Source organism: Lipotes vexillifer, unplaced genomic scaffold (assembly GCF_000442215.2).
Source record: "Lipotes vexillifer unplaced genomic scaffold, Lipotes_vexillifer_v1.1 scaffold664, whole genome shotgun sequence".
Lineage (NCBI taxonomy): Eukaryota > Metazoa > Chordata > Mammalia > Artiodactyla > Lipotidae > Lipotes > Lipotes vexillifer.
The window spans coordinates 349,007-361,673 of NW_006782421.1; the positions used below are offsets into that span (position 1 = coordinate 349,007).

Here is a 12,667-nt window from a genome sequence, read left to right on the forward strand (position 1 = left end):
CTCTCCTACCCTCCCTGTCTCTCTGGATGTGCAGGCTCGTAACTAATAGTGACTCCGAGTTACAGATACAGCAGCATTGTCACTTGTCACCTACCCCTAAAAGTCAAGCCGCGGCCCATGGGCTCAGCGAAGCAGATATTCCTTCAGGCTGAAGGACAGACTCCAGGGGGCGAATGCATTTCTGTCTTGGGAAGTGAGACTGGGGACCCGCTTTGGGGTCTGACAGGTGGTGGCAGATCCATCTGGCTCACAGCTTCCGTGGACTTGCCTTGGCCTCAAGGGCACAGGGATAAAGAGAGAGGGAGGCGGGTGAACAGAAAGGGCTGCAGTGGGGGCTGTGCTCTTGGAGCCCGTGGGGTGGAGCAGTGGGGAGATGCCCGTTAGCATCCCAGGCCTGTTTGCAAAAGGCCACGGGATTGTTTTTTTTTTTTTTTTTTTTTTTATTGGCGTATAGTTGATTTACAACGTTGTGTTAGTTTCTGCTGTACAGCAAAGTGACTCAGTTACACGCATATATATTCTTTTATATTCTTTTCCATTATGGTTTATCCCAGGATATGGAATATAGTTCCCTGAAGCCACAGGATTTTGATGGTGAGCCCACCAGTCTGCTGAGGTGTATTTGAGGAGAGTTGGCTGTTCCAGATAATTCTGTAGTGAGGACATGCAGCCTGCAGGGACCCGATGGTCTCAGAAATAAAGTCCATTCGAGTAATAAACAGAAAGACCATTTCCAGAAGCCCACGGGCTTCTTGGCCTCCATCACTTGTCCTCATTAGCTGTTGTGCTAATGTTCTCCTATCAGGTGTGGGCTAGGAGAAGCAAGGAGGTCCTTTACGTAAAGCCCTGAGTTCCCTGAAGTTATGTGCCCGCCCGTGATATTCATATCAGGTATTCAGTCAAAAGCGCTGGGTTGTGAATTGCGTAATTGCCCATCTGAGGCAGATCTGCCACGAAGCTGATAAAGCTTCAGCCCAGCGCCTCTTGCTTGCCCTGTGGGTGCAGGAAGCTGTAAGCGGGGTGAGTGGGGTGCTGACTAGGCAGAAGAGTCTACGTTAAGTATGAAATCTCAGGGAAAAGGGAGCTAAATCCTCAGGGCACTAGTGATTTGTTGATATCTTTTCTCATTCCAAAGAAATAGTCACTCGCATGTCTAATTTTGTATTCACAGTTTTGTACTCTTTTTTCCCAAAGTGGTCCTCCAACTGTGTAAGCGCCAGTTCCCACTGAACCAGCTCCTTCTTATTCACAGGAGAAATAGGACAAGACGAAGGAAGACTTTTCCAAACTCGTCACCACCCAAACGAAGCAACTCTGGGAAAATGTTCTTTCTAAGACCAATGTCAAGGCTAAGAATATTGAGACAGACCCGTGGATCAAACAGATGCACAGGTTGAGGTCGAAAGCCGAGTCCCTTAGAGGCTCACTGTAAATGCTTTTATAATTTTCTTCGTGGCAGAGTGCTTTTGGAAATTCATAAGATGAGTAAGATAATAAATCAATAAGTAACCTTATGAGTTCCCTTCTAACAGCGATAGAGTTCTAGTGCAATTCTTGTGTTCAAGAGGTTCTTGGTCCCCCCGCCCCAAGTTTTGATACTAGTATTTTGGAGTCTGATGGAGTTTTTGCAGCAGGAAAATTGTTCAGGCATCTAAGAATCAGTTATTTATAGAACATTTCCTGCACGCAGAGCACTTTGTCAAATGCTAAGGAAGATGTAAAAATCTTAGGCAGGCTCCGGCCCTCGAGAAACATAGAGCTTTGTTGGGAAGAAAACCCACATGGCTCTGAAATCTTTCACTGTCGCCCCGTCTCCTGCCCGATGCTACAGCACAACGACCACTCAACTGAGTTTCCAAAAGGGGGAATTGTGCCTGAGTGCCTGACAGCCCCGCCTCCCTCCGGCTGCTCAGGATGCTGGGAGCAGATGGTCTGGGCTCTGTGAACCTCCACAGATGATCTGTCCTAAGCCAGGTGATGAGGTTCGGGGACCCCCATCATGCTTCCCCACCAGGCGCGGCATCTCCCAGCCACGCTGGGAATGAACAGCTCTAAAAAACAAGCAGGGGGGTCAACCAATTAGAAAATAATTAATGGATTATCACCAGATTCCTCCCCAGGGGACCTCAGTGTGAGCCCTTAAAGCAGAGGGTATGTCATCTCTCATCACAGCTTCGTAACGAGAGAATGTAGCAAAATATAAATTCTCAGGCATGCAGCTGAAATAGCTCTGCTTGCGAGGGCTTGGCATCGTTGCTTTTGGCAGGGAACGTGTGTCCAAATGCCAAAGAGAGACTAGTTATTTCAGCCGGAAAGGACAGAAATTAATTCCCAGGATCAGTTCAGTCTGTCCTGACTCAGGAGAACCAGGAAATTTATGAGATGCTACGGTTAGAAAGAAGGAAGGACGGCAGGCCGGGTTTCTGGAAACTTTAGCATTAGAGCGAACATACGCTATCCAGAAAGCACGCAAATCAGCTGCCCTTGAGTAAGCCTGTGATTCCCATTAATTGTCTTTCCAGAAAAATACAGAGGGTAGTTCTTACAGAGCTGTGCACCCACTGTGGGTGAGATACGGAGCACATTCATTGGTTCCCCAAACTTTATCGAGCACCTGTTGCATACAGCAAGAACAACAGAAGAGATGGGAGGTGTATACGGATTTGTAGGGGCGAGAGAGAAAGCTCACATCCACGTGCAGAATTGGAAAAGCTTCAAAGAGGACGTTCCTTGAGAGTTTGACCCTGGAATCTGGAGATGAAAATGTGGAGGTAGGCATTCCCATGGGAGAAACAGCACGAGGTGGGGAGGAAGGTCTGGGAGCATTAAACATAGTGCTTAGGTAGGAAGGGAATGGGGGCGGGGGGAGACTAGAAGGGGTCAAAGGGGCTCTTGGGGGATACCAGGATCAGGGCTTTGGACCAGATTTCACCGGCAGCGAGGACATAGGTGAAGAATTTTGCAGGAGGGAGACGCGTGCTTGGAGCTCTGATTTCCAGATAATTTGGCCGAGATCGGAGCCTGGAGAGACGGGGTAGAAGACTTGAGTCCTGAACATCAGTTAAGAGGCCACTGCAGGCTCCAGGCGAGGTGCGAGGGCTGAGGTGGCAGGGCAACAGGAGGAAAGGCAACGTTGTAGATGTTGCAGAGGTGAAACTGCAGCTTTGAGGAATGATTTGGAAGGGACAGGAGTCAGAGATTTCTGCACTTCGCGGCCAGATCGCCTGAGCAGTGACTAGCTTGTTCCTAGAACTGATGGGGCCTCGACTGCCCATCCTGGTGCAGCCCTAGCCTCTCCGCTTTATGGGCCATCGGACAGTATTCTTGTGTATTTCTTTGCACGGTCTGGTGCCAGAATTATCCCCAAAGGGCCTGACCCCGCCCCATGAGGAACCTAAATACAGTGGAGGCATCTACACCTTGAAACCAAGTGTGGGGAGGGGGGGGGGGGGAAACCAAGGGTGGGGGGGGGGGGGGGGGTCTATCCTACCCCTTGTCTTTCCTCCAGACCGGAAATCGAGGAACCTAGGAAGCTTTTCAGGCCTGAAGCTGTGCGCTCAGCGACTGGGAGCATGGCGCGGGGGAGGGTGGCGTCCAAGCCTCTGAGAACCTTCCAGGTCCTTCCTGAACCCTCTGAGTCACAGCTGTCTCCCCTCCTTGCCAGATGTGTTCACAGCGCCTGGCCCCTGAATACCACACCCCAGGGGCTCTGCCCTGAGAATCCCAGGAGGGACCAGAGCCAGGCATGGCATCCTCCACACACACTCTTAGCTCCCCACATCCCAGGAAGAGGACCCAGGCCCTCACTTAGCTGCGCGGCAGCAGCTGAGGTGCCCGGCTCCAGGCTTCCCACCCAGCCCCAGGCCAGACCTGCCTGAACAGTCAAAGGATGGAGAAAGCATTTTTCTCTAATGCCCCGAAGATAACTTGGCTGCTGCTTCCTTAGCACACCTAGAGACCGCAGACAAGCCACAGTGGGATTCCCGGGTCCCCGGGATAATCCGTGACCTTGCAGACGTGCCAGGGCAGGCGAAGGGCAGTGTGTAGCGCAGCAGTAAGACAGAGGTCCTTCCCTTCTTGCTCACAGGATGTTCCGAGGATTTTGCTGTGGCTTGTGAAGCCGGTGGTTTCTAGTGACCCACTGCAAATGGGATGATCTACCTGCTCTCTAGTCTTTATAAGCAGTAATAATAGTTAAAAATGGCAACCGTCCTTGGGCACCTGCTGAGTCAGAAGGTAATCTCATTATAAATTTTGAATTGGAAAGTTGCCCTCTGAAAAGATGTGCCAATTATACTTTCATCAGTAATGCAAGAAAGCATTATACTCGATGCTACTCAGTAAGCCTGTTTAAACCCTTTTAAGGTTTCCATTTTAAAAGCATCTTATAATTGTAAAATTCACGTAGGTAACTACACAAGTTGGTCTGCATAGGAAAACTCTTAAAAGAGCAATACAGGGGGACTAGCCCTACCAGCTGTTAAAGTGTTCTATGAAGTTTTTAAAAAGTTCAAACCATCATACTGGAGCATGGCTAGACAGAACATGAAACAGAATGGAGAGCCCAAAAATATAAATGGAAATTTATTGTGTGAAAAAAGATGATGTTTTTAATCAGTGAGATTTTTTTAAATGGACTCTTTAATAAATGATTTTTAGAGAACTGGCTAGCTATCTAGCGGGGGAAAAGGAGCATGCCATACTAAATATTTTTTACATACCTTTTACTAAATATTTAAATGGAAAAAATGAAACCAGAAAATACTAGAAGGAACCATGATTTGCTTTGATTTGGGTTTGTATTCCTGTCACTTCAAAGTGAGACTGGCTTTTCTAAGTATAATGTAGACGTCAGAGCCTGAATAAAAGGAGTGTTCATTTCAGCCTTGTAAAAATCAGCATTTTTGCATGAAAAAGATCATCCCAAGTAAAGTCCAAAAATTGGGGTGGGGGAAATATTTGCAATATGATGTAGGGAGAAAGAGCTGATTTTCTACATGTGCACAATCAGTAAGAAAAAGATGAAGAGCCCAGCACAAATGGGCAAAGGAAATAGAAATGACTCTTGAACACATGAAAAGATGCTCGGCTGAGCGATCAGCTCAGCTTCACTCCTAGCAAGATAGAGATGCACATTTAAAATACACGGAGATACCATTTTTCACCTGTTACGTTGATCAAAAGGTGACACTGTTGGCAAAGCTTGTGAAAATAGTCTCACACAGGCTCACCCTTGGAGGAGGGCAGCTTGGTAATTTCTGTAACGATGACAAATGTATTAATATCTACCTTTGACCCGTCAATTACGCTTCTAGAATTTCACTGTACAGACATCCTCCCGCACAAGGGAAACGTCACAGGTACAGGTTAGACTTCACAACATCGCTTGTGGTAACAAAAGAATTCAAACAACCTAGATTTTTACCAATAAGGAATAAGGTGAATTCTGTGATTCCCAAACACTGGAATACTATGCAGCCTTACAAAGGAATAAGGAGCCTTCTGGGTGCTGAATTGGAACAGTTGCCAAAACCTAGTGACGAGAGCAAAGCAAGTTTCAGGACAGTGTGGATTTTATGCTACAAAACCTGTAAGGGTAAAAGGGGAGAGAAACAAGGGAAAAAACTGGCCGCATCAGTTACCTCTGGAGACGGAAGTCAGTGAACGGGCAGACAGGGATGGAAGGGAGATTTTTGAAATTTAAAATTTTGAACCGTGTAAATATTTCCTATTCAGAAAATTTTTGTGGAAAACTCCAGTACTGCCGAGGGTAAGGAGCAGAGTGGATTTTACCCCTCACCTCAAGGTCATGGGACTTGTAACCGAGGTTTTTTATGAATGAAAGCAACATCCCATCAATACTTTGTGCTTTATTTTTTGGTACCGACTTTACTTCTTCCTTTAAAAGTAAGGCTAGTTTAGGGCTTCCCTGGTGGCGCAGTGGTTGAGAGTCCGCCTGCCGATGCAGGGGACGCGGGTTCGTGCCCCGGTCCGGGAAGATCCCACATGCCGCGGAGCGACTGGGCCCGTGAGTCGTGGCCGCTGAGCCTGCGCGCCCGGAGCCTGTGCTCGGCAACGGGAGAGGCCACAGCAGTGAGAGGCCCGCGTACCACAAAAAAAAAAAAAAAAAAGTAAGGCTAGTTTAAAGGCCAGGATTATCTTGGCTGATACTGTACATAACAATCCCTCCCCCCATATATATATAACATTTTTTTAATATATAATATTTTTTTATATTTACTTTTGCCACATTGAGCTGGGTTTTTAGAAATCTTTCTTTTTTTCCTTGGGTATAACAAACAGGTAAAAAAAAGCAGGTAATTTCTGTGTTGGCCATATTTTTTAAATTTTTATTTTATATTGGGGTATAGCCGATTAACAAAGTTGTGTTAGTTTCAGCTGTACAGCGAAGTGATTCAGTTATACAGATACATACAACCATTCTTTGTCAAATTCTTTTCCCATTTAGATCCTTATTACAGAATATTGAGCAGAGTTCCCTGTGCTGTACAGTAGGTCCTTGCTGGTTATCTCTTTTACCATTTTTATGTTTGCATGCACACAACCATAGCCAGAGCACAGGCCAGTGTGCTGCAGAACGGGCTCTCCTCTGGGGGCCAAAAAGCCCCGACCTGTCACATTTGCCAGTTTCCATGGTGTAAATTCTCCCACGACGGCAGATGTCAAGCTACCTGTCCAAGCCAGCTCCGGCACACCCCTGCTTGTTGTCCCCAAGGAACAAAGGGCACACAGACAACGTTTCTGATAAAAGAAAAAAAAAATAGACAACTCTCAGCAGCTCTACCTTAACCATTAAAAAAAACCCCCAAACCAGGGGCTTCCCTGGTGGCGCGGTGGTTGAGAGTCCGCCTGCCGATGCAGGGGACACGGGTTCGTGCCCCGATCCGGGAGGATCCCACATGCCGCGGTGCGGCTGGGCCCGTGAGCCGTGGCCGCTGGGCCTGCGCGTCCGGAGCCTGTGCTCCGCAACGGGAGAGGCTGCGACAATGAGAGGCCCCCGTACCGAAAAAAAAAAAAACCCAAAACGAACAAAAAAACCCAGTGGGAAGGACCCCGTGATGCCCTTTCTTTGTGCTCCCGCCCCCGCCCCCGCCCCCGCCCAGGCTGTGACACTGGCCCTGGGAAGGGCAGGATCTCTAACCAGAGAGCTATGCATCCCCACCCAACAGTAAATATGAACGTTTTAAAGAGCGATTTGTCCTCCTGAGGAAGTTACACTCAATTTGCCACATTTGTTTTTCTATTTGGAGGCTGGAGCCCTGGCTGTTGGACTGTTGTTGTAGCTGGAACCCATCAGCTTGCAGCTCCGCTTAAGAAAACCCCACCTCTTCCCCAGCCCTGCTCCAAATCCCAGAATCATTGTTTCTCTTTCTGCTGCTCTAGCTCAGGGTGACTAACTCAGCTCAGGACTTTGCAGTCTTTCCACCAGACTCCCAGGAGAGTCGAGCAGTCCCAGAGTTTAAGCCTCAAAGTAGCCTTGGGAACTAGAGCCTGGCCCTGCTCTCTTTTAAAATAAAAATAAATGTGAATAAAGTAAGGAGAAGCTGGCCGGTGGCCTGCAGACCTAGGAAACTGCTAGGGCTGAGTTTAACATGAGACACTTCGGATAATTATACCAATAGTTCAAGCCTCCCCTCCACCCCCAGCTGGAAGGCTGCCTGCCCAGAGCTTGCTGTCTTGGGGGGACGTCCCAGCCATCTTTTCTCCCCTCCTTTTGGAGAACAAAGATCTCCTACACTTCTAGTAAATTTTAAGCATACAGTACAGTGTGATTAACTAGAGTCGCCATGCTGTATATGAGATCCCCAGGGGTTATTCATCCTGCACAACTGAAACTTTGCACCCTTTGACCAATGTATCCCCCCCTCCCGCCTCCCTCCAGCCCCTGGCAACCACTGTTTTCCTCTCTGCTGCTATTAAATTTGACTTTTTCAGAATCCACATAGAAGTGAGATCACTCAGTGTCTGTCTTGCTGTGTCTGGCTTACTTCACTCGGCTTAATGTCCTCCAGGTGCACTGCTATTGTTGCAAAAGGCAGGATTTCCTTCTTTTTTAAAGCTGAATAATCTTCTGTTGTGTGTATATACCACACTTTCTTTATCCATTCATCCATCGACAGACATTTCGGTTCCTTCTGCTACCAGCCAGAGAAAACTCTCTGCTTTCAAGAGTCATGTAACTACATTAGGCCCTGCTGGTTCCTCTCCTCACCCCCGGTCAACTGTGCCACAACATAGAATAACCCTGGGAGTGACAGGTCATCATGTTCACAGGTTCTAGCAATGAGGGCGTGGAACCTTGAAGGCCAATTCTAGAATTCTGCCAAGCACAACATCTCTATTTTCTCAGAGGTATGTGATGTGGTTTCTCCACATTTATTCATTATTTGGCTACCTTAATAGGAAGAAAACACCTTGAATGGGGGTGGTAATTATCCTCTTCTGCTCTGCACTGGACAATCCATGTTGGGCTCTTGCATTTCATTCTGGGTGTCCCAAATAAGAGGGAAGTGGGACTTCCCTGGTGGTCCAGGGGTTAAGAATCCGCCTTCCAGTGCAGGGGACGCAGGTTCGATCCCTGGTCGGGGAACTAAGATCCCACGTGCCGCGGGGCAACGAAGCCCACACGCCGCGGCTACTGAGCCCGTGTGCTCGAGAGCCCACGTGTCACAACTAGAGAGAGGCCCGCGTGCTGCCACGAAAGATCCCGAGTGCCGAAAGGAAGACCCGATGCAGCCAAATAAATAAATATTTTTAAAAATAAAAAGAAAGAAAGGAGGGAAACAGACCCACATAACCAAAGTCACAAATGGATTCACACCGTGGCCTGGGAAGGTGGTGAAGGGAATGCAGAAACTCATCTTGAAGATGGGAACTGAGGTCACGTGACATCCATCTTCAAATATTTACAAGGCTACAATGTAAGGAAGGGATTTGTTCTGCATAAATCCAGGGGGTAGAGCCAGGACTCCTTGATGGAAGCTCCAGAAAGACTTTGGCCCGGTATTGGAAAATGCTTTCTAATAGAGCTGGCCTGATTGATTGGGCTACTCTGGATGTGGTACGTCTGCTCCACTGGAGCTGATCAGGTACAAAATAGGCAACTCCTGGATAGGAATGTGGTAAGTGGAATAAGACGTTGGGCTCAAGGGTCTTTCAGATCCCTTACAAGCCCGAGCTCATTATCCGACAGACTTGGCTTCTTTGGTCCAAGCCTTCCTTTTGAGTCTCCTCTGCCTGGTTTGTGTGTCCTTGTCCTCAACCATAATGTTGTGTCACAGTCTGGAACTCACCTTCACCAGATCTTTCTTTCCGGTTGGCTGTTTTCAGAATTATGGGTTGAATGATAGAAAATACGAAGCAACAGATTGAAAGAGAGGAAGAAAGGGTCGTCCCAGGAGGACTCATCAGATCGAGCCAATGGAGCTGTTTCTCTGGGAAGGATCGTGGCAGTAAGAGTCTGGAAGAAAGAGCAACAGGGTGGGGCCCTAACCCAATAGGACCCGCGTCCTTATAAGAAAAGGAGGAGACACTGGAGATGTGTCCTCAAGAGAGGAGACCGAGGCAGGAGACAACCAGAAAGAAGGTGGCCGTCTGCAAGCTACGGAGAGAAGCTGCAGGAAAAACCAAACCTGGCGACACCTTGATCTTGACTTGAGCCTCCAGACCTGTGAGAGAATAAATTCCTGTTGTTTGAACCACCAGCCTGTGGAATTTTGTTTGTGTAGCCTGAGCTGACAGAGACAGTAGGTCAGGGATCTTCATCCATATACAATGTGGACGTGGTGCCTGAGACATACAAAAGCTTTGACGATGCTCTGAGGCCTGAACAAAGAAAATGGATTGGCTCAGAAATGGAAAAACAAAAAACAAAAAAAACCCTCCAAAACAAAATGAATCAATATATAATTAAATGTCCACAGAACAACGAGCCAGTGTTGACTTGGCTATATTACTAGATACTATATTCTTTGTTGTTGTTGTTTATTTTGATACTTTATTCTTAACAGATTCAGAATGATAAAAGAAAACTTTCAAAAGGGATAGCAAAAAATATTGAATGAGTGGTGGATTTTAATATGTTTGACATGATGTAAGGCAAAGGTCTCCAAAAGTAGGGGCACCCAGAGGCCACCAGGCCCCTGGAGCAGATACCAAGAAGGCTAGGACCAAGAGCTGCCAGACATCCATCCTTCCACATCAGTTTATAAACCTGAGCCTCTTCCTCAAGACAAATGACTCTTCACCCAGGACAGCGTTATTATTTGACTGTATTCACACAGGGCGAGGTGAGTGCAGAGCAAAACAAAACAAAACAAAACTCCATTCCCTCCTGAGGGTCTGGACTCTTGGAGGTAAAGTCCGAGGTGACCAAGTGAAATTTTCTTGGAAAACTACTGTTTTGTTATTAAAAATGATTGTTTCATTTCCCTCCCCATAACGTGTCTATATTTATTTTAATATAAAAGTAATTTTAAAAACTATTTACCAGTGAGAACATTGGACACGCCAAGAATATCGGCCGTGTTTGTTTCGTTATGTACCCCATCACAGACCTCAGAGGTAAGGTATCACGGTTTGATAAATACGGATGTATAGGGACTCGCAAACCCTGCCCCATAATCCCACCTAGCCCGTCCCGGTCAGCTTCACCTCATCACATGACATGTGCCGACTTGCCTTGCTTTCCGGTCAGACGACCTCCATCTTTTCACTCAGCCAACATCTATTTTATCCATCCTTCCTCTCTAACCCTAGCTATACCTGTCCCTCGCCTGCCTCTCGTAATGTCCATGTTGTCCCCAATCCAGGAGCACACCCCACATCTCCCCTTCAATCCACACACCACCCGTGTGGATCCAGCTGAAACCCACTTTCTCCCATCGGAGTCTTCCTCTGACTACGTCACCACAATCGCCTTTCCCTTCCCCAAAATGTTAAGGCGTTTTTGTCTGAACACACGTCCAGCAGTTGATTACAACTGCCTTATATTTTGCTCTGATGATTTCATAGACGTACCGCTTGTCTCCCGGACTGGGCTCTGAGCCTCTGCGTGGCAGTGGCATTGTTTTTCAGCTTTTTCTTTTTATGCTGGCAGGAAAGTTTCCTAAGCAGGACCAGCAGTACATGGCTAATTAATTCTTTTCTCATAGGACGTATTGATTAATCTCACTTAGCTTCCAGCTCTCCTTAACAATCCTGACCCTCATTCCTTTCATTCCCATCAATTACCTTCTCTCTCCTACCTCCTGACTCCTAAGGTCAGGAAATATCGTTAAGTATAAAATACAGACTTTTTCATGGGAAAGTGCCGGAAGCGGCCCAGGATCACGCCCTGAGATCCCAGATTATACGAGGCCCCTAATTTGACTCTTAACCTTCTGTGCTTTTCCTTCACAGTATTCGTCGTGGTCTGTGGTTAGGTATTTGTGGATGTGTGTGTGGCACTGTGTAACTGTTTGCCTGTTTCGCTCACTGGATTGTAAACTCTCTGAGGGCAGGGAAGCCCTGTGGCTGCTTTGTCCCCCATGGTACCCTAAGCACAGCCTCAAGCCTCATACGTATCAGGTGCTTCATACTCTTGCCAAATGAATGAAAGAATGGAGAGTCCAGACAAGGTGCTTCGGCAGGTCTTTGCTCTCTTGTTCCCGCAGCTGAAGAAAAACTCTTCCGGCTCTTTCAGGCGACACAAGATATACAAAGAGCAGCTGAATCTCACTTCCCTGGATCCCCCGCTGCAGCTCCGCCTGGAGACCAGTTGGATCCAGTTCCACCTGGGGATCAGCCGCCACGGCCTGTACTCCCGGTCCAGTCCTGTCGTCAGCAAACTTCTCCACGACATGAGGCACCTTCCCACCATCAGCGCTGGTGAGGGTCACAGGGCCAGGTGGGATGGACTGACTCTCTCCCAGAGAGGCTGGGTAACCCAACCAGGCCAGGCTCCAGGGTGAAGCAGGAAAGGGTTGGTTCCGACACCCAAGAGAGAAAGAAGCAGAAAAACACAGGCAGTGACTTTTTTCCCTTTGAAAGAGATCTTACAACCGTGATCTCATCACAACCCCATAAGGGACGCACAGGAGGTGTTCCGTAGCTTACAGAAAGGTGATGGCCACTGATCCACTGCTCCTTTTGAATCTGGCGACTCTCTCTTATACAGTGATCTCATGGTGTAGACATTATCACTGCCGCTTTACAGATGGGAAAACTGAGGCTCGGAGAGTTTAAAAGTGACCTGGCCGAGGACCCAGTGGTGGCCTGCTGCCTGAGGCCTCGAGCACTACGCCAGCCTAAGGGACACACTGACGGATTTGCAGACACCAGCCAGCACCCGTTTCCCCACCAGCTGTTGCTGGAGCGTCCACGGAAGGGCTAGAGCGCATGGGGCCTGGATGGAGCAGGCTGGGAGGCTGCGGCCCCAAATGGGGCTCGGGGAGGTCCCCTATTGAATGCACAAGGGCCCCAGGCTGCCTTCCAGGCTCCCCCTCTGGTGTCTGAACCAGAGTCGAGGGTTCTCAGCGCCCTGCTCCTCCTTCGCAGACTACAGTCAGGACGAGAAAGCCTTGCTTGGAGCCTGCGACTGCACCCAGAGTAAGTGGCCTGGCCCCGCCCCCGGCCCGCCCCGGCCCGGCCCGCCCCGGCCCGCCCC

The 12,667-nt window shown here is 48.3% G+C and overlaps 1 protein-coding gene across 1 annotated transcript in view; it reads left to right on the forward strand.

The window, feature by feature from the left end:
• Window positions 1-12,667, forward strand: part of FAM20A (FAM20A golgi associated secretory pathway pseudokinase) — a 45,819-nt gene that overhangs the window by 21,519 nt on the left and 11,633 nt on the right. The window contains exons 2-3 of the mRNA XM_007455266.1: window positions 11,705-11,889; window positions 12,559-12,609. Of these exons, the coding sequence (XP_007455328.1) occupies window positions 11,705-11,889; window positions 12,559-12,609 (236 nt within the window). The remainder of the gene's footprint in view (window positions 1-11,704; window positions 11,890-12,558; window positions 12,610-12,667) is intronic.